This window comes from Euleptes europaea, chromosome 21, assembly GCF_029931775.1.
Source record: "Euleptes europaea isolate rEulEur1 chromosome 21, rEulEur1.hap1, whole genome shotgun sequence".
NCBI lineage: Eukaryota > Metazoa > Chordata > Lepidosauria > Squamata > Sphaerodactylidae > Euleptes > Euleptes europaea.
In genome coordinates, this window is record NC_079332.1 from 4,242,667 (window position 1) to 4,262,497 (window position 19,831).

Consider the following 19,831-nt stretch of genomic DNA (forward strand, 5'->3'; position numbering starts at 1 on the left):
AAAACTACATGGGGGCTTTTTTTTTTTTTTTTTTTGAGTTTTAAGAATTTGGATGGGGGAAAACGTTCATCTAGAGAGCAGCAAAACCTCCCATGCATATAATTAGCCACAAATGAAAAAATGAAAGCCTTCGACAATAATAAGTACAATCAATAAGTACAAATGAAAGCCTTTGACAATAATTAGCCACAAAGTTGCTGGACATAACTGCAACTTGTATCTGAATGCAAAGTCATTTTCTCCTTTTTTTTCCCCCCTTGTGGATTGCATACCTTTTGGGGGAAAGCCCAGTCTTGCATTTGGATAAATACAATACCCGTTGGTAGGACTGGAATCGAAATTGTTGAAGGCTTTCTATTCCTTGGCTCCATCATCCACCAAAAGGGAGGCTGCAGCCAAGAAATCAGAAGGCGGTTGAGACTGGGAAGGGCGGCCATGAAGGAGCTAGAAAAGATCCTTAAGTGTAAGGATGTGTCATGGGCCGCCAAGATTAAGTTAATTCATGCCATCATATTCCCTATTACTACGTATGGGTGTGAAAGCTGGACAATGAAGGAAGCGTATAGGAAGAAAGTAGATGCCTTGGAAATGTGTTGGAGGAGAGGGTTACGGATACCATGGACAGATCAGTGGGTTATAGATAAAATCAAGCCCGAACTGACCCTAGAAGTGTCAAGCCCTAATTCCTTTTAGCATTCAAATAAGTAATTCAAGGCAGAGGTTAACAATCAAGCAGGTCTTTTATTGATCAATAAAAGAGCAGAGCGCACGTGGAAGAAACTCTTCCCCAAAAAAGTCTAGAGCCCTCCGCCAGAACAAAGGAGACAGCATGTTTTATAGGTGATTAAACAGACAATGCTAATGATAATTGCGTATAAGACTTGAGCCAGTGACCATCAAGAACGTATAAACAACTATTTGCATGTCCTATAAGAGTCCTCCGAAGGCGTTGACTTTAGCTGGCAATGAAGAGCCGCCACTACGTTCCGGGATGACATCAATGGTCTCATCAATCACTGTTCGCTCGTTAGCGAGTCTGGCTGTACCAGCCAAGACACAGAGAAAGAACGATCTCACTTTCGCACCTGACGAAAAGCAGTTGTGGGTCAAGCCGACCTTAGGCTTGACACAAGCCAATGGCTCTTGACCAAAGAATACATTTTACCCATCATGCATAGCGATTCTAGATCGGTACATAAGAATATAAATGCATGTGTGTCTCACGCTATGTGAATAGACCTATATGTGAAAGAATGCATGTTTCCCCTATAAACTAAGTGAATAAGGCACTACAGGCGCTAAAATGACTCAGCTGAGGCGGTCGTACTTTGGACGACATTACAAGACGGCAAAAGTCACTGGAAAAGACAATAACGCCAGGAAAAGTGGAGGGCAGGCGGAAAAGAGGAAGGCCCGACAAGAGATGGATGGACTCCATATCACCTACACATCAGTGGGTTTTAGATCAGATCAAGCCTGAACTGACCCTGGAAGCTAAAATGACTCAACTGAGGCTGTCATACTTTGGTCACTTTATGAGAAGGCAAGAGTCACTGGAAAAGACAATCATGCTAGGAAAAGTGGAGGGCAGCAGGAAAAGAGGACGGCCGGACAAGAGGTGGGTGGGCTCTCAAGGGGCCTATATAGATATAGAGATAGATAGAGATAGATAGAGATATATATCTATATCTATCTATATCTATATATCTCTATCTCTCTATATCTATTTATAACGTTTTCAAACTCCTAATACGTCGCTGGGAACAGAAAGTGCGGCCACCCCTCTCACAGGGTGTCGTCTGGTCGTTTTAAAATAAACGTTTTTATTCGTTCCACCTTTGAACGAACCAACGACCCGACCAACCGCCACAGAGCTGAGGTAACCGCCGAGCTGCTGAAGGGGCTTCTTCTTTCCCGCGCAAAACCCCCCCGGGCGCGGCCTACAGGCCGGCCCCCGAGCCCGCGCTCGCGTGATCCCTGAGGCGGGGGAAGAGCAACCGCCACGCGGGGGGAGGGCCGCGATGCGTGGCGGCGGGACGGCCTCCCGGGCCCGGCGGGGACCATGAAGCGCCGAGGCCGCGCCGCCGCCTCGACGCTGCGGGCCGGGAGGATGGCGAGCCCCCCCGGCGGCGGCGGCGGGTGGGTACGGCGAGCGCCAGGCCTCGCCCGCGGCCTTTCCTGAGGAGAGAAGCCCCGTTGGCTGAGGAGAGAAGCCCCGTTGGGATGAGCGGGGCTGGGCCTCGGAGTGGACGCGGGGGGAGGCCCGGGAAGGAGGAGGAAAGGGGCGAGGGGGACGTTGCGTAGTTGTGTGTGTGTGTGTGTGTGTGTGTGAAGTGCCGTCAAGTCGCTTCCGACTCAGGGCGACCCTATGCATGAAAGTCCTCCCAAATGTCCTCTCTTGGACAGCCTCGCTCAGGTCTTGCAAATTGAGGGCCGCGGCTTCCTTGATTCCAGTGGGCCTCAACCTTTTTTTGTTTGTTTGTGTGTTTGTTTTGCTCTGTTCCCCCCTTTCCCCATTGCTCAGGATACAATTCCCCCCCTTCCCAAAATAGTCCATCTCAGAAAATTCTCCCTTTTCCAAAAGAGCCTATCTCAAAAATTCTCCCCAAAATAGTCTATCTAAAAAAAAATTGTCCCCTTCCCAAAAGTCTTATCTCAAAAAATTCTCCCAATTCTCCCCTTCCCAAAATAACCTATCTCAAAAAATTCTCCCCAAAAGAGTCTATCTCAAAAAAATTCTCCCCTTCCCCAAAAAGTCTCTCAGAAAATTCTCCCCTTCCCCAAAGAGTCTTATCTCAAAAAATTCTCCCCTTCCCCAAATAGTCTTATGTCAAAAAATTCTCCTTCCCAAAATAGTCTTATCTCAGAAACTTCTCCCCTTCCCCAAATAGTTTATCTCAAAAAATTCTCCCCATCCCAAAAGAGTCTATCGCAAAAAATTCTCCCCTTTCCAAAATAGTCTTATCTCAAAAAATTCTCCCCTTCACAAAATAGTCTATCGCAAAAAATTCTCCCCTTCCCAAAAGAGTCTATCTCAAAAAATTCTCCCCTTCCCAAAATAGTCTCTCATTCCAAACAATGTGCACTTTTGCTGAATAGTGGTCCCAATTCCCCCTTTGCAACCCTAAAATTCCCCCCTGGTTGGGAACCCCTGCTTTATGGAGTCCATCCATCTCTTGTTGGGTCTTCCTCTTTTCCTGCGACCATTTTTTAAAATGTTTTATTCGAATAAAGGTGAAGTCAGTGGCCATTTATTCATGGGAGGTTTTGCCTTGGATTTGCCGCTCTCTAGATGCTCATTTTTCCCATCCAGATTCTCAAAACTCTGCATGGGGGCTTATTGTTGAGTTTTGAGAATTTGAATGGGGGAAATGTGCATTTAAAGAGTGGCAAATCCAAGGCAAAACCTCCCATGCATAAATGGCCTTAGAGCTATACTTCACTTTTGGAGTTTTTGATGCTACGTGCATAGAGCCCCATTAAGTTGTGCCTTCAAAGGTATAAAAACATTATAAAAGATAATTTTCCTTTTTAGTAAAAAAATTGCTTTCTGAAAGTAACGCTTTCTGTGCTCATTTCCTTCCCTTCTCTTTTCCAGGATAGTCAATTTTTGCCCCCGATGTGGAAAGAAGGTAGAGGCAATATTTATCTTCTGCCCTTCTTGTGGGAACCGGCTCCCTGCACCAGAAGAAGAACCTATGCAGATCACTCCCACTCCGTCACAGCAAGGTAAGAATATTCACTCAAAATGAAGATCTGCAAACAGAAAAAACTTAACCCATCTGAAAGCCAAGCAGAATGCTCTCTGATTACAAGCTATAGGCGGCAAGTGAAAAATGCTGTCCTTACGCAGGCAACTTACAGCGACCCCATAGGATTTTCAGGTTAAGAGACACACAGAGGTGGTTTGCCATGGCCTTCCTCTGCATAGCAACCTTGGACTTCCTTGGTGGTCTCCCATCCAAGTACTAACCAGGGCTGACCCTGCTAAGCCTCCAAGATCTAACAAGATCAGGCTAGCCTGGGCCATCCAGGTGAGAACGCGGGCTAGAGGTACCTTATGCTTTTTAACATCAAGGGTTTGTTGGCTGGGAAGAGTGGGTCATACACAGTTGTGAAGCCAGATGTTGAATCAACTGCTAGAATTCAGGACTGATCTGGGACAGCCTTTTGTATTGTAAATCCCACCGATCACTGTCAAGAGAACATGGGGCCCACCAAGACAGAAAGAAAAATAAAATAGAGAATTTTATAAATAAGGGCGAGAAAGCATTGTGCTCAGTCAGGACGGAACGATGCATATGAAGACAAAGAAATAAGCTGTAACATAGGAATTCTGTTGTTATCGTGTATATAGATATATATACTGTATTTTAAATCATGAAGATTGTCTTTTTTCTGCTTCTTTCAGTTGTTATTGTTTAGTGTTATTGTTGTTATCCAAAAATTTTAATTTAAAGAAAGAAAGAAAAACAAAAGTTTCCGAGGACATTCACATGTTTACAGACATTCTGTTATCATGTTTATCATTTATGGGATTTGGGGGCAAGCAATATCTTAGTAAATGTTACGAAAAGCTTATGTCCCACTGGTTGGCAACGTCTGATCTAGGCTATTTAATCTGTTATGAGCTTTCCACCTACCACAGCCCTCCATCCCCAGCTATCAATTAGAAGTAGTTATCCTGGTCAAGTTACAGGGTGGTTGTGAGGATGAAATTTTAAAAAGGATTCCATTCTAATTTAGAGCATAAATATTTCCTCGGTGGCAGCTTCTTTGGTTCTTATTTTCTCTGGAAGCTTTCTTTGTCGTTTGGGCATTGTTAACGTGTGACCCATTTTCTACATGTTGCTGCTGGTGCTTTCTCCTAGCAGAAGGAATGTGTACTAGATAGATGTTCAAAGGCCTGGAAGAAAATCCAGAAAATAGTAAGAAATAAGGGTTTGTTTGTTGTTTGTTTTCCTCCAAGGACTGGTTTTTTCGGGTTTTTCCCAATTAAAAAAATGGAATTTTTTGAGAACACTAAAAATTTTTTTCCCACCACACCATTTGGATTGAATGCAATGCAGTTTAAGACAAGGCTTTGCTCACTCAAAATGTGTTGAATGAAGATTTTGTAGCGTTAAATAATTTACAGCATTAGCTAACGATGATCCCTGTATATACATTGAATATACACAACGTATTTTCAAGGATATGTTTATTGTTTAAATGTGGCTAATGTTGTCCCCAATTAAAAGGTAAAGGTAGTCCCCTGTGCAAGCACCGGGTCATTCCTGACCCATGGGGTGACGTCACATTCCAACATTTCGTAGGCAGACTTTGTTTATGGGGTGGTTTGCCAGTGCCTTCCCCAGTCATCTTCCCTTTACTTACCGAGCTTGGAAGGATGGAAGGCTGAGTCCACCTTGAGCCGGCTACCTGAAACCGACTTCCGTCGGGATCGAACTCAGGTCGTGAGCAGAGCTTGGACTGCAGTACTGCAGCTTACCACAGGTCCCCAATTAGTTTGCTATAATGTGTAATGTGAATAATACACTGATGTCGGTTCAAAGTCCAGCAGGGGTCGCTGTCTGCTAGAGAGAAAGCCCAGAATGGGCAGAGACCACGTCATCTATTACTCTCACAGTTGTTATTCTGGTGTGATAATTAAAATGTGCTAATCAGGACTAGAACTGAATCACTAAACTGTTTGGGAGTTCAGTAACTCGGAGAGGAGTGGATTGTGGAGAACAAACAGGGCCTTCCTAAGTGAAGTTACACCCTTCCTAAGTCAACTGACAAGTCAACAGAAGTCAATAGTCTTATAAAAGCTCAATTCTGCTTAAGGTCACTCTAGGCGGGCTGGAACCCTTCAGGGATCCCGGGTAGGAGTTTTGATCCTTTCAGCACCTTACTGATCCTGACCAGATCTGCTTCATTTTGCTTAGACCTCAGTCAGAAAGGCCTGGATGAGCTTACTGTTGCAGTGAGGTCTCCTGTGAAGAGAAAAGTGGAAATATGCTTCCCAGACAAAGAAAAGGCTTCCGGTTCAGTGAAACCAATCTCCCCTCAAATCTCCATGACTTCGAGGTCCCCAAAGGAGGCGACAAAAGGTGAGAGTTTGTGGGTAACAGCAAAGGCCCAACGCCGCAGATTGTTCCGCACAGCAGAGTCGTGAATGGGCCACAGCCCATGGCTGAAATGGTTATAGTTAGGGAACTTGTTTCCAGAGAATGTGAGGAGATCCTTGGGAAGTGACAAAACCCACAAGGTGGGTTTGTATTAAAATATAGTGAGCTGGGTGGGAAACCCAATTTTCTAGCCTCTGCACCACACTCTGGCTACGTTTAAGAAAGAAGAGTATGTGCTGTCAGCTGTCATTAGGGCAAATGTTTTGCTGCTTGGTCTGTCCCAGTCCTTGTTCCTCTCATGCTTCTATCAGGATTTTAAGAAACGCTGCTTGTGTATACAGCTGCCTTTTCACCTACTATTCTTTTTTTTTCTTGGTTGTGTATGCTATTTTTCAACATTTACTTAACGGTTGTGTCTTCTTGTGGTCCTTCACACACACACACACACACACACACACACACACACACACACACACACACACACACACACACACTTACTTCCCACCTCCATTCCCAGAGCTGGTTTGCCCTTACACATTTAGCAGCACAAAGGCGTACAGGATGAAGAAGCACAGACCAAGAGGAGAGGCCTGTGCTGTCCCATTCGGTCTGAACTAAAGTTACTTCCAGACCTTGCAGTTTGTTGACAATGGGCATTTTGAATTCTGAGTGCCTGTCACTCGCAAAACACACAGCCTGAAGGCTTCATTCATGGCCTGACAGCTTCTGAGGGGTGATGTTAGCACGATTTGTAGTTTGTACAGGATGAACTGCTCGGGCCCAGTGGACTGCCTGTCTAAGGGATGTCTGTGTTTGTTTGTTTATAAAGCAAAGCCCAGTTCCCGCTCTCCCAAGAAGAACAAGACTGCTTCCATGACCCCTCTCCCAGAGGGCGAGATCCTGATGGACCAGAGCGAAAAACGGTGGAAGCTTGTGAAACTTCTAAGCCAGTCTGACCTTGGGCTGATGTACGAAGGTACAGAATATACTTGCGTTGCTTTGTGATGGGGAGAACTGAGCCATGCCCGACTCTCTGATCTGTACCAGTGTAATGGTTAAGAGCGGTGGTTTGGAGCGGTGGACTCTGATCTGGAGAACTGGGTTCGACTCCCCACTCCTCCACATGAGCGGTGGAGGCTAATCTGGCGAACTGGATTTGTTTCCCCACTCCTACACACGAAGCCAGCTGGGTGACCTTGGGCAAGTCACAGCCCTCAACATGTAAGTCACAGCTGACAACTCTCAGGATCCTCTCTGGTCCAGGCTCTAATGGTGACTCATTGTATCGGGAGCGCACCGTGACAGCCAGGCCCTCGGGGCTGAGTCCGGCTTAGGTGGTTAAAAAACACAAACAGAAGCCTGGTCATTCCACAATGAGCTGGGAGGAGGCATGCCATTGCAGTCCATCCAGGTGAGGGATGGGGACTTCTAAGAGCCTCTGGACACTATGCATTCTTGCCAGGCCCAGCACACAGCACCGTTTAACCTCTCCTGTGTTGCTGATTCATAACCTTCGTTCATTTCATCCTCCCGCAGCTGAGTCGGCATCTGGAGCCTGCCGTCAGAAGCAGAGGTTCTCTCTCAAACTGGTGAGTTCAGTTCTGGGAGCCGAGCTTATCACGTAGAACGTCCCATGGGCAGGTTCTTGTTCTCAGAGTTGCTGGCTGTACCTGTCAGTGAGGGAAGCCCTGTGAAGCGCTCATCTGAGCTTTTACGTCTGTAAAACCCCAGGATCCATGTCAGAATTACATGACGTTAGGATGGTTCTGGGGATGTAGTCAGTTTTCATTATACTTCTAGCAAAAGTTGTGGGTTTGTTTGCTTGCTTGCTTGCTAGATTGTTTTGTCTGTCTGGTGGCACTTCTTCATCATTCCTTAGAAATACAGGGGCTGACAGGTCTAGCACCAGGAAACCAAATAGGAAGGACAATCAACCTTGCATGATGGCTGAACTATATTTAAGCGGTCTCGTTCACCGCCATCATGATCCCGATACGAGAGCCTTCAATCCTTTTAGGACAGTGCTGTTGTCCCTTTTCTGTGCTTCGGTCCTCCTACAATCTGCTTAACCGGTCACATCCGAAAGAAAGCTAGAGGGAGGTGATCCAAACAAAACCCTTATTCTACAAGAGGGACAAGGATCCTATCCCTTCTCCGATCCTAGCTCTGGCAGCCTGTGAACCTGTCACCTGCTTAGGAGATGTTCCACCGGCTTAACGTTAACTTGGGGAGAGGTATGGAATTAAGGTTTCCAACACATCTGCCAAGAACGTGGACCAGAACAGGAAGTGGGGCTCGGCAAAAGGCAAGGTGGAATGTCGCACAAGGACTCGAAGCGCCTCTTTTCCCAGAGGGTAGTAGTAAAAATCATAGACTTAAGGGAGGGCTCTCGTGAGGGTGAGATCATACAGACCAACAAGCAGGGCAGGCCAAGGTAAGAAGCTGTTCCAGCACTCTCCAAGGGACAGTACAGATTCTAAAGAGTCCGTTTTGTGCCTGCCAGTTTGTTTAATTATGTTTCTGTATATAAGAGGCTGTAGATTGTTGGTATTTGTGGGAGTGGTCAAGGGCAAGTATAGAGAGACAGGGGAGGTCAGAGTGGTAACAGAGAACATAAGAAAAGCCCTGCTGGATCAGACCAAGGCCCATCAAGTCCAGCAGTCTGTTCACACAGCGGCCAACCAGGTGCCTTCAGGAAGCCCCCAAACAAGACAACACCATGCTTCCATCCCCCTACAATCTGCTTAATCGGTCACATCCAAAAGAAAGCTAGAGGGAGGAGATCCAAACAAAACCCTTATTCTACAAGCAGGACAAGGCTCCCATCCCTTCTTAGTGCTAGGAACTAAGACCCAGAACAAGCTGTGTGAGGTTCAGTGTCTTCCCTGGGAAGCCTCCCCAAGGCCCTCTTTGGTTCCAGAATACCATGCCTGCATGTTTTCACATCTCTGTGGACTAGAAGCTTGTTTCTTTTCTCAGTTAAGTACCAAAGCAGACAGAGGACCGAATTGCATGACCCTTATGTGGGCGATTAGGAGACGAACATCCCTGTCTGTTATGGCTCTCTAGTGCTGAGAATGCTGAGAATGCCTTCTCCGCAGAAGACCAGAGTTCTGCTCTTAGTGCGGCTGTTTCGCTATTTCCCACTGTGCCGTATCTTGATTTCCCCCATTTGTTAAACGGGAGCCTCGCACAGCAGCCTTGCACGCATCAGTGAGTTCCTTTCAAGCCGCTAGAGAAGTTATATAAGGAACAATCGCTTTCTTAATGGTCATCTGGGAGACGGCAGTGGGGGCGAGACTGCGGGAAGGAATACTAATGCCCGCTTCTGCCTCCCTCCCTCCGTCTCAGGATACCAAAGACGGGCGGCTGTTCAACGAGCAGAACTTTCTGCAGCGAGCGGCAAAGAAAGCCACGGGTAAGACTTGGCTTGAGCAATTTACGGATGGCAGGGCTGTGTGTCTTCTCCTTTGGCCTGCTATCATTTTTGGCCAGTTTCCAAGTTCTGGGGGCCGGGTAACGGGAGAGCTGTGGATGGTAAGCTCTCCTTCCCTGGAGATTTTTAAGCAGAGGCTAGATGGCCACCTGTTAGCAGTGCTGATTCTGTAACCTTAGGCAGATCATGAGAGGAAGGGCACTTTGGCCATCTTCTGGGCATGAAGTATGGGTCACTGGAGGTGTGTGGCGGGGAGGTAGTTCAGAATTTCCTGCATTGTACAGGGGGTTGGACTAGATGACCCTGGTGGTCCCTTCCAACTCTATGATTCTATGTTGCTCAGCCTTTCCAAGATATATTCTGTTGCTGTCACTTCCTGGCAGTGAGCTCTAATGGGACTCATTCTTGTGTTGCACTGAGCACCTTCCAGCAGTAATAAATGTTTTCCTATATGTGTCAGTCATTTGTTGCCATCTCTGAGGGAGGTTTGTTCTATAAACATGTGAACACATGAAGCTGCCTCATACTGAATCAGACCCTCGGTCCATCAAAGTCAATATTGTCTACTCTGACTGGCAGTGGCTCTCCAGGATCTCAGGCCAAGTATAGACAATGCAGTATGGGCAGGTAAAAGTTAAAAAGCAGCACTGCCAGATTAGGTCAGTGGCAGCGGGACTTGTCTTACTGCCTCTTCATTCTCTATTAAATACCCATAGCAGCCCTCTTTCCTCAACTTTGTGCTACCAACAAGCTAGGTCCTTGGAGCGGTGGAGTCTGATCTGGAGAACCGGGTTTGATTCCCCGCTCCTCCACATGAGCGGCGGAGGCTAATCTGGTGAACCGGATTTGTTTCCCCACTCCTGCACACAAAGCCAGCTGGGTGACCTTGGGCTAGACACAGCTCTCTTAGAGCTCTCTCAGCCCCACCCACCTCACAGAGTGTCTGTTGTGGGGAGGGGAAGGTTATTGTAAGCCGGTTGAGTCTCCCTTAAGTGGTAGAGAAAGTTGGCATGCAAAAAACCAACTCTTCTTCTTCTTCTTCTTAATGGTTTGTTCATGTTGCTTTAGGCTGATCCCGCATTGAGCAGGAGGTTGGACTAGATGGCCTCTTTGCCCCCTTCCAACTCTGTGACTCTGCGTTGTATCTGATAGGTGAAAGGTGAGGGGCTGGTCTCTGAGTCATTTTGCCTATCCAGAGAGGTGATCGTGTATGAGATCTACTTGAGTAACCCCTGTTTGTCACCTTTTATGTCCCTTGCAGTGGAGAAGTGGAAGAAACAGCATTCGGTACCATTGCTGGGAATCCCCAATTGCATTGGTTTTGGCCTCCATGGTAGTAAGTACAGGTGAGGGAATTTTGGCTAAGGAGTTCCCGTGTATCATCTCTCCTATGACTGCCCTTATCCTGCTCTTTGCTCCAAGTCATCCCCTTTCCACCACCCATCTTACATTTCCTTCGCTGGCCCCTGAGGCCTCTTCTATGCTTTTCCTTTTGCCATCCCTTGCCTGCCTTTCTTCGTAAAAGCTGTGGCCTCAATGTTTGTTTTCCTTACGCTGATCTGACTTTTCTTATTATCTAACCTGCCATTTTCTTCACCCATCTATCTTTTTTGCTAGAAGGCAAAATACCCTTTGTTTTATTGGATCTGGATTGCTCCTGTAACTTTTTTTTAACCTCTAATTATGCTTTTCTTGTTAACGGACCTCCTTTTCCCACCCTCTTTACCGCCTTCTGGTAAAGACCTTGGGCTAGTCACACTCTCTTAGCCCCACCTACCTCACAGGGTGTCTCTTGTGGGGAGGAGAAGGGAAGGGGATTGTAAGCCGGTTTGAGTCTTCCTTAAGTGGTGGAGAAAATCGGCATATAAAAACCAACTCTTCTTCTTCTTGGGCCAGTCACTCTCTCTCAGGCTAAGCCACCTCGCAGGGCTGTTGTTGTGAAGATATAATGGAAGAGGGGAAGAACAATGTTGTACGCTGCTTGGAGGTCGCCATTCGGGGGGGGAAGCAGGATATAAATGAATAAATATAAGGAGACCTGAAGAAGAGTCAACTGATGCAGAGGTTGGGGTGGGAAGGCTTGGAGTTGGGTGGGAAGGGTGATGTGTTGGAAACATCAGGGCAAAAGGCGTGGCTCATCTGCAACAGTCTCCCGCTCTGATCGGCAGGTTCCTGGTCTTCTCTGACTTGGGCCGGTCCCTCCAGTCAGTCCTGGACGACTGCGCCAGCAAGCTGACGGAGAAAGCTGCCTTCCAGATCGCGATCAGGCTGGTACGGGATGCCAGAAAGAAGGGCGGGGTGTCCCAAAACAGTCTGTCGTGGAATTTTTGCCCAGCTGTAAAATGGAGGATGTCGCCACGACAGGCCAGTTCCTGGAGCAGGGAACTGTGGGAGATTGCCCTACTGCTGAAGCTGCAGGAGTGAGCTACAGGCAAGGTTCATCCTTCCTGCCCGCCAGGGCCTAGCTAGAGGGCATAACACAGTTGCATGGACTGTCAGTCTAGAGACTCGTTCCCCCTACGAAAGTGTGTTTGGGGTGATGTCCTTGCACTGAACCAGACACTGGGTCCATCAAAGCCAGCATTGTCTGCTCTGGCTGGCAGCAGCTAAACAGGGTCTCGGGCAGAGGAAAAGGTGGGCGTTGCAGCGTTGCTGTTTTTCTTCTGCCTTTAGCTGGACGTGCTAGAATTCCTTCACGAGAACGAGTACTGCCACGGGGACATCGCTGCCGAGAACATATACGTGAATCCAGTGGATCTTTCCGAGGTAAGAAGCAGTCAGGAATAAGTCCTTTGCTGGAGAGCATTCCTATACAGCTTGAGACTCCAAAGCTTCCAAAAGACAAGGAAAAAAGTCAAGCTACCCCCAAGTATAGGTGCTGAGGACTTAAACCCAGCTGTTAGTTCGGTACATGACTCGCCAAATAGTTTCTGGAGTGGGAGGGTGTCTTCCTCTCCTCCTGCTATCAAACACTGACTCTGTCGGGTTGAAGACGGGGGTCTTTCCTAGTTGGGAACCTGAGCGAGAGAAGGGGGACAGAGCTGAAAATTCTCACCATGTTGTGTGGAAGGGGGGGTGTCACCACACTTCTTGGCTCAGCCTGTTCTGACCTTACCTCCTTCCAGGCTATCACAGAGAGATGGGCAGAGGCTTCGGGGCACAAGCCAGTCGCCAAAGATAACGGGGAAACTGGAGATGAGGTAGTTTCACCCACAAGGGCCCGGCTGATAGCTCCCCCTCTGGTTCCTGTCGGGCCTCCGCAGCAACCTGTTCCAACGCTTCCCTTTTCTTCCTTCCCCAGCTCACCCTGGCGGGCTACTGCTTTGCTTTCCGGTACTGCCCAGGGGGGAAGCATGTGCCGCAGCGGGAGGACAGCAGGACCCCTCATGAGGGCACGCTGGAATTCATCAGCCTGGATAGCCACAAAGGAGCCGGTAAGATTGCGGAACTTGAGAAACATGCATGGTTTGGAGAGAGTGGACAGGGAGAAGCTTTTCTCCCTCTCTCATAATACTAGAACGCGGGGTCATCTGCTGAAGCTGGAGGGTGAGAGATTCAAAACAGATAAAAGGAAGTATTTCTTTACACAACATGTAATTCAATTGTGGAACTCCCTGCCCCAGGATGTGGTGATGGCTGCCAGCTTGGAAGGCTTTAAGAGGGGAGTAGACATGTTCATGGAGGAGAGGGGCATTCATGGCTACTAGTCAAAATGGATACTAGTCATGATGAATACCTATTCTCTCCAGGATCAGAGGAGCATGCCGAATATATTAGGTGCTGTGGAACACAGGCAGGATGGTGCTGCTGCAGCTGTCTTGTTTGGGGGCTTCCTGGAGGCCCCAGGTTGGCCACTGTGTGGACAGACTGCTGGACTTGATGGGCCTTGGTCTGAACCAGCGTGGCTTTTCTGATGTTCATATGTTCTAAACAGACGGTGCGCGTGCGTGCTGTATGAGTCCTAGGCTCGATCTCCCGGGGCCCGGCCTGGGGCTGGTGACCCTGAACCTTGGATGATATCTCTCCTAGCTTCGGGTTCTCGTCTAGATGGTGTTCTCATGCCCTGGTGGCACCTCCCCTTTCTCCTCTGGATTGTCACCCATGGATCTGAACAGAAACCGGTCTAGCGGGGCAGTCCAGTGCGCTCACACCTTCTCCTTCACGGTCCCATCAAAGAGAACATCTGCTCTCCTAGTGTCCAGCCCTCCCTCTGGGTGTCCGGCCGCACTTAGTTGGAATCACAGGGTTTTATTGATGAGATACACAGCACAACCCTTTACAGAGTTTAATAGACTGGAGTGACTCCGAATAGGGAGTGTGCTATTAAAGCTCATGCCCTGCCAGAAATTTTAATAGTCTTTAAGGTGCTACTGGACTCTTGTTCTCTTCTATTGCTATTAATTAATGAAAGCTTTTGATTAATAACTGTGGACCAATTTTAATCAGGGGGGCTGCAAATTAAGGGCATGTTTATATAATTTATGTGTTTATTTATCAGAGGGACAGTATTGGTCCTAGTGTGTCACTGAAATGGAGAATGGGGAAAAAAGACTTTTCCTTTTGATGGAGAGAGGACTGAGAGCTTGATCGCAACAGCTAGGTTATTCTTTTTTTTTTTTTAATATCCCCAAAAAGGCATTGTGTAAATTTCTTGGAGATACATGTAATTAATCAGTTGACCTAGGAGCCCCATGGCGCAGAGTAGAAAGCTGCAGTACTCCAGTCAAAAGATCTGCTCACGACCTGAGTTCGATCCCAACAGAAGTCAGTTTCAGGTAGCTGGCTCAAGGTCGACTCAGCCTTCCATCCTTCCGAGGTTGGTAAAATGAGGACCCAGCTTGCTGCTGGGGGTAAAGGGAAGATGACTGGGGAAGGCACTGGCAAACCACCCCGTAAACAAAAGTCTGCCTAGGAAATGTCGGGATGTGACGTCACCCCATGGGTCAGGAATGACCTAGTTCTTGCACAGGGGACCTTTACCTTTAATCAGTTGACCAGCCGACAGCCCTACTTGGGGGGGGGGGGGAAGGAAATCCGTAGAAAGAAGGGTACATAGAGAGAGATGTTCTCAGCTGGGTCACAGCAGTAGGTCCGAGATGCTCTAAAGCTCGAGGCTGTGAACTTCTTTCGGAAAACCCCATGGACTGTCTGGATACTCTAGGGTAGGCCAGAAATAGAAATTGCGGGCAAGCGAGCCGTTTGTCGACGTCCCTGTTCAGCCAGTGGCTATACTGCACGGGAATTGCTGTGACCCATGGAGGACTGTTGTGTTCTCTTTCCTCTGTGGGCACAACTCTTGGGCTCTGTTCTCAAGTGTTTCACGCGTGGACGTGTGTCCTCTCCCTGCCCCGTCAGCACCCTCCCGTCGGAGCGATCTGGAGTCGCTGGGTTATTGCCTCGTGAAGTGGCTATGCGGCTTCCTTCCGTGGTCTGAGGAATTGGCCGATCCCTGCGTAGTCATGGAGAAGAAAGAGAGGTGAGTGCTGTGCATTTGTTTTTTGGGGTTTTCAAAGCAAGGGTTAATTCTGACCTGAGTCTTTCAAGTGTAGATTCCCTGTTTGTTTGTTTGTTTGTTTTTTTGGGGGGGCGAGGGAGGTAAAGAGGTGTGAATCTCGCCCTGAATCTTGAAAGCATGACCTCTCTGAATGTCTGAAATGGAATTAGGGGTTTTAAATAACGGGTGAGGAGGAAGGTCAGAGGTTCGAACAGTTAAGCAAAATGGGAAGTTTAAGAATGGTGGTTTGGAGCAATGGACTTTAAGTATAAACTAGAGAACCGGGATGGATTCCCCACTCCTCCACATGAGCGGCGGGGGCTAATCTGGTGATCTGGATTTGTGTCCCAACTCCTACACACGAAGCCAGCTGGGTGACCTTGGGCAAGTTACAGTTCTATTAAGAGCTCTCTCAGCCCCACCTACCTCACAGGGTGTCTGTTGTGGGGAGGGGAAGGGAAGGTGATTGTAAGCTGGTTTGAGTCTCAAGTGGTAGAGAAAGTCGGCATATAAAAACCAACTCTTCTTCTTCTAGGTATAAAGCTGATAGGATCAAGAATCCCAAACTATCCTGTGGCTGGAGAACAATTCCAGGTATTGGTTGTTTTGTTTCTTCGCAACATTTGTATCTCAGCCTTCTTTGACGGGTCTTCCCACGGCGTACGCAGGAGATTTATCCGTTACAGGTCGGTTACGCTGAGAAATGGCAGCTTGTCCAAACTTCCCCGTGAATTCTATGTCTGAACGTGGGAATTTAAACTTCATATTTCTGCGTCTAGAATTGACGAGTTCCCTCTGTATACCATGCTGGCTGTCGTGTAGGATGGACCTAGGTCTGGGGATAGGTCGGGGCTTTCAGACGCCTTCATGCATTTATTTTTTATTTATTTGTTTTATTAAGTGTATGTCCCACCTTTCTCCCCCGTGGGAACCCAGAGCGGCTCCTCCTCTCCTCCATTTTGTCCTCACGATAACTCTTGGAGGCAGGGTAGACTGAGGGTGTGTGACTGGCCCAAGGTCACCCAGCCAGCTTCCGTGGCAGAGTGGGGATTCGAACTGGGTCTCCCAAATCCTAGTCGAGACTCTAACCTATGCACCACACTGGCTGCCATGTATGAGATCATGATGACAGATCCAGTTAACTGTTCTCCTTATCCATTGTCTAGAGTGCTTTCTCTTGAGCCGTGTGTACAGGAAAGATTATTAATCAGTATTCACAAACCGTTCCCCAGCTCCTCCCAGCTAGCGTACATTCCCCCCAGCAAAGTCCTAATACTTGATCATATATCTCCCTGGCCCACAGCAGATAAGCAGCCCTTCAGGGTTCTTGTGGAGCCAGGGCATCTAGTGCTTTTTTTTCATGAAATGAAGGCTTCCATGTGCTGGAAGGAGTGAATCAGGCCTGATGGAGCCCGGGAAGCTTTATCCTTAAAGAATCCAGCTGCTTGCTTGGCCCAGCAGGAGTGCTGAGAGATTGTATCTCCTGGCGTGCAGTTTATTGGCAATGTGATGCTGCACTAGATTCAAACATTTTTCTGCTGCTCCTGCTACATGTCTTCTTGGACTCCTTCCAACATCAGTGACTCAGCAATACTTATTTCTTGGTTCTTATTCTTTTAAAAAGAAATTGATTTCCTGCCTTCTCTCCTCCGGTTGGCTTGCTTGCAGCCACTTACAGCAATAACATAAAGCAACCGAAAACTATTCCTTCACCGATAGGACCCCATATCGCAATAAAACAGCTGGCATCTAAATTTGGGCAAACTACATACCAGCCCGTTGTAACCTGGGTAGGAATTCCACGTGCAGGTGGCCACCGTGGAGGAGACCCCATCCCGAAGCTAAGCAGGAAGATCTTAATGACTCAGCAGGTTCCACATAGCATAGTGGTTTTGGTGGCATCGTGCGGGCACATCAGTCATAGAATCATAGAGTTGGAAGGGACCACCAGGGTTGTCTAGTCCAACCCCCTGTACAATGCAGGAAACTCAACTACCTCCCCCACACACCCCCAGTGACCCCTATTCCATGCCCAGAAAATGGCCAAAAGCCCTCCCTCCCGTGAACTGCCCAAGGTCACAGAATCAGCATTGCTGACAGATTGCCATCTAGCCTCTGCTTAAAAACCTCCAGGGAAGGAGAGCTCACCACCTCCCGAGGAAGCCTGTTCCACTGAGGAACCGCTCTAACTGTTAGAAGATTCTTACTAATGTCTAGATGGAAACTCTTTTGATTTAATTTCAACCCATTGGTTCTGGTCCGACCTTCTGGGGCAACAGAAAACAACTCAGCACCCTCCTCCATATGACAGCCCTTCAAGTACTTGAAGATGGTTACCATATCCCCTCAGTCTTTGCAGCTCTGCTGTGGTTGGCTAGTATGGGTTCTTTCAGCGTTCCTTTCTTGGCGCCAGAGTTTCCTCACAAGTCCACGGCGGTTGCTACCTGTCCACCGTGAAGCTTGCAAAGTCCGAAACTCCACTTAGCTTCCATCTGGGTCAGCATCTTTGCAGCATCGGGAAGACTGTAGCCAGTGCCTCGGAGAATCCAGCCAGTCTAATTTACCTCCCCGATGCCCTTTTGCCAGATGCCGTGCAGCGCTACCTCCTGCGGGTGGTTTCCCTGGACTATGAAGAGAGGCCAGACTACGAAGAGCTCCGGCAGTTTCTGAGGAAGCCGCTCGAGCTGATGAGAGCTTCTGCCTACGACTCGGTGGACCTCAAAGTGGTGCCCTAGGTAGTGTGCCGAGAACCTTTTTGCATTCTCTTTTCCACTCCAAAATGGGATTCTGGCCTGTGCCACTTAACTTTAAATTGGGGGGGGGGGTTAAAGTGGAGGTGTGACGGGTGGGAAAGGGACGACCCGGGTTAAAAAGTCGCTTTTGGGATTTTGAACTGCACAAAGCTGCCTTCTGCTGAGTCAGAACCATGGTTTAGCACTGGGGTGAGGAACATCAGGCCCCGGGGGCTGTTTAAGGCCCACGAAATCATTTGGTCTGGCCCTTCATGGGTCCTGGCAGATCTCTAGCTCAGAAGGATCTAAGACTGGCGATCCCCCCCCCCCCCCCCCGCGGACAGGAATTGGCTCTATTCAAGGCGGATGAGAGTTTGTTTTGCCGAGGAAAGGAACCTTTTTCCCCCCTTGCAGAAGAGTCGTTAGCTATGGAGGTACTAGGACCACCCAAGAAACTGTGTTAACCCTTTCCCACCCGGGCCATGAAGAAACGTCTTGGCCAGCTAATTTTTAAGTTGATAATTTTGTATGGCCCGTGAATGATGTTATAAATATCCAAAAGGCCCTTGGTGGAAAAAAGGTTCCCCACCCCTGGTTTAGCAAGTCAGTATTGCCTACTCAGACTGGCAGCAGCTGTCCGGGGCCTCGGGCAAAGATCTTTTGCACTGTCCACTACCTGATCCTTTGAACTGGCGATAGCAGGGATTGAACTTTGGACCGTCTGCATGCAAAGTAGATAATCCACCACTGAGCTATGTCCAAAAGTTCCCTTTTTTCAGTTTGTGACTGATATGTAGATTTCTGTCCTTTTCTATTGAAAACCGACCTCCCGAAATATTGTCCGCCATTCTTCAGGACTTTTGGAATCTCTGGTTTTGGACTATTGGACCATGCCCCTTGACCGCTTCCTCGCTGAGGAAAAAACATTCAGTGGTTTATAGGAAGCCCGTGACATTAAGGATCTGCAATGGCTGTCTTCCATTGTCGTGCTGAATTCAGCCGACCGGACGATCCTTGGCCCTGTCAGGCGCTGAACTAGGTCCCCTTGTTTCAGACAGCGGATGCAAATCTGTGTCACCACCAGGCCTGTTTTATGCGCCAAGATGCTGCTTCATTGCTTTGAGCTCCCAGCGGCATAGAAGCGAAGTGGAATTGTAGAGAGTAAGGGAGACGGTGGGTAGCAAACGGATTAGTCGTCACATTCTGCTTTGTGGCTTTGCAGGTCTGAGGAGCTCAGAGAAGATGGGACGTGCAGGGTCACGGACCACTGGGAGGTCTTCACACTGGAGCAGCTAGGAATGCAGTTTCCCACTGTGCTTTCTTCCTCTTCTTGGCTTTTAGATTATGGAGGGAATCAGCAGGAGCGGTGGAATTTCCTGGTATCATCTATTAGTACCTTACTGCGAGTGTGCATGTGTGTTTTTTAAATTTGAGCTCTCTTAAATTTCTAGTTTGATTTCATGTGAAGTTCTAATTCTATTTCATGTGAGTTCTAGTTCCTCTGAAGCCCTAATGCCTTTTGGCAGACATGCTACTGAATGGCAATCGCCGAGCAACCCCCCTCATGCTGCCATGGGTATGAATGAGGCACCGTAATTGGGGGAGGAGAGTAAGTCTCCCCTCTCCAAGTTGATGATTATGATGTTTTAACTCGTAAATACTAATTTTGTAATAAACTCTTTTCTGGTGAACTCCTGGAGTGGTTCATAGTGACAAACACAAGCAGTGTGGGGTACTTCTGTAGGGCTTACTTGGGAGCAAGAAGCCTTTTTCTCTTCCTCCTGTCATTTTTGCCCCACAAGGATTGTATTCAGTGAAGGTTCCTCAGTTGCCCTCTACTCTGCTTTCTGGAGCAGAGGTGGTGGTGGGTTTTTTTGCCCCTTTGCTCTGTAATGGGGAGAGGCTTTGTGTTACGTGCCATCAAGTCGCTTCCAAAGTATGGCGACCCCACTAATGTCCTCCAGAACGTCTTACCATTAACAGCCTTGCTCAGGTCTTGCAGACTGAGGGCCAGGGCTTCCTTTATAGAGTCGATCCATCTCATGTGAGTCTTCGT

At 48.0% G+C, this 19,831-nt stretch overlaps 1 protein-coding gene across 1 annotated transcript; it reads left to right on the forward strand.

The window, feature by feature from the left end:
* Positions 1-2,062: 2,062 nt before the first annotated feature.
* Positions 2,063-19,101, forward strand: VRK3 (VRK serine/threonine kinase 3). Its single transcript, XM_056866401.1, has 14 exons — positions 2,063-2,135; positions 3,604-3,729; positions 5,931-6,095; positions 6,943-7,089; positions 7,650-7,702; positions 9,465-9,531; positions 10,811-10,895; positions 11,718-11,820; positions 12,223-12,315; positions 12,851-12,983; positions 14,905-15,025; positions 15,579-15,637; positions 17,630-17,778; positions 18,998-19,101. Exons 1-13 carry the CDS (start codon positions 2,063-2,065, stop codon positions 17,776-17,778), a joined length of 1,374 nt encoding a protein of 457 aa, XP_056722379.1. The 3' UTR covers positions 18,998-19,101.
* The last annotated feature ends 730 nt before the right edge of the window (positions 19,102-19,831 follow it).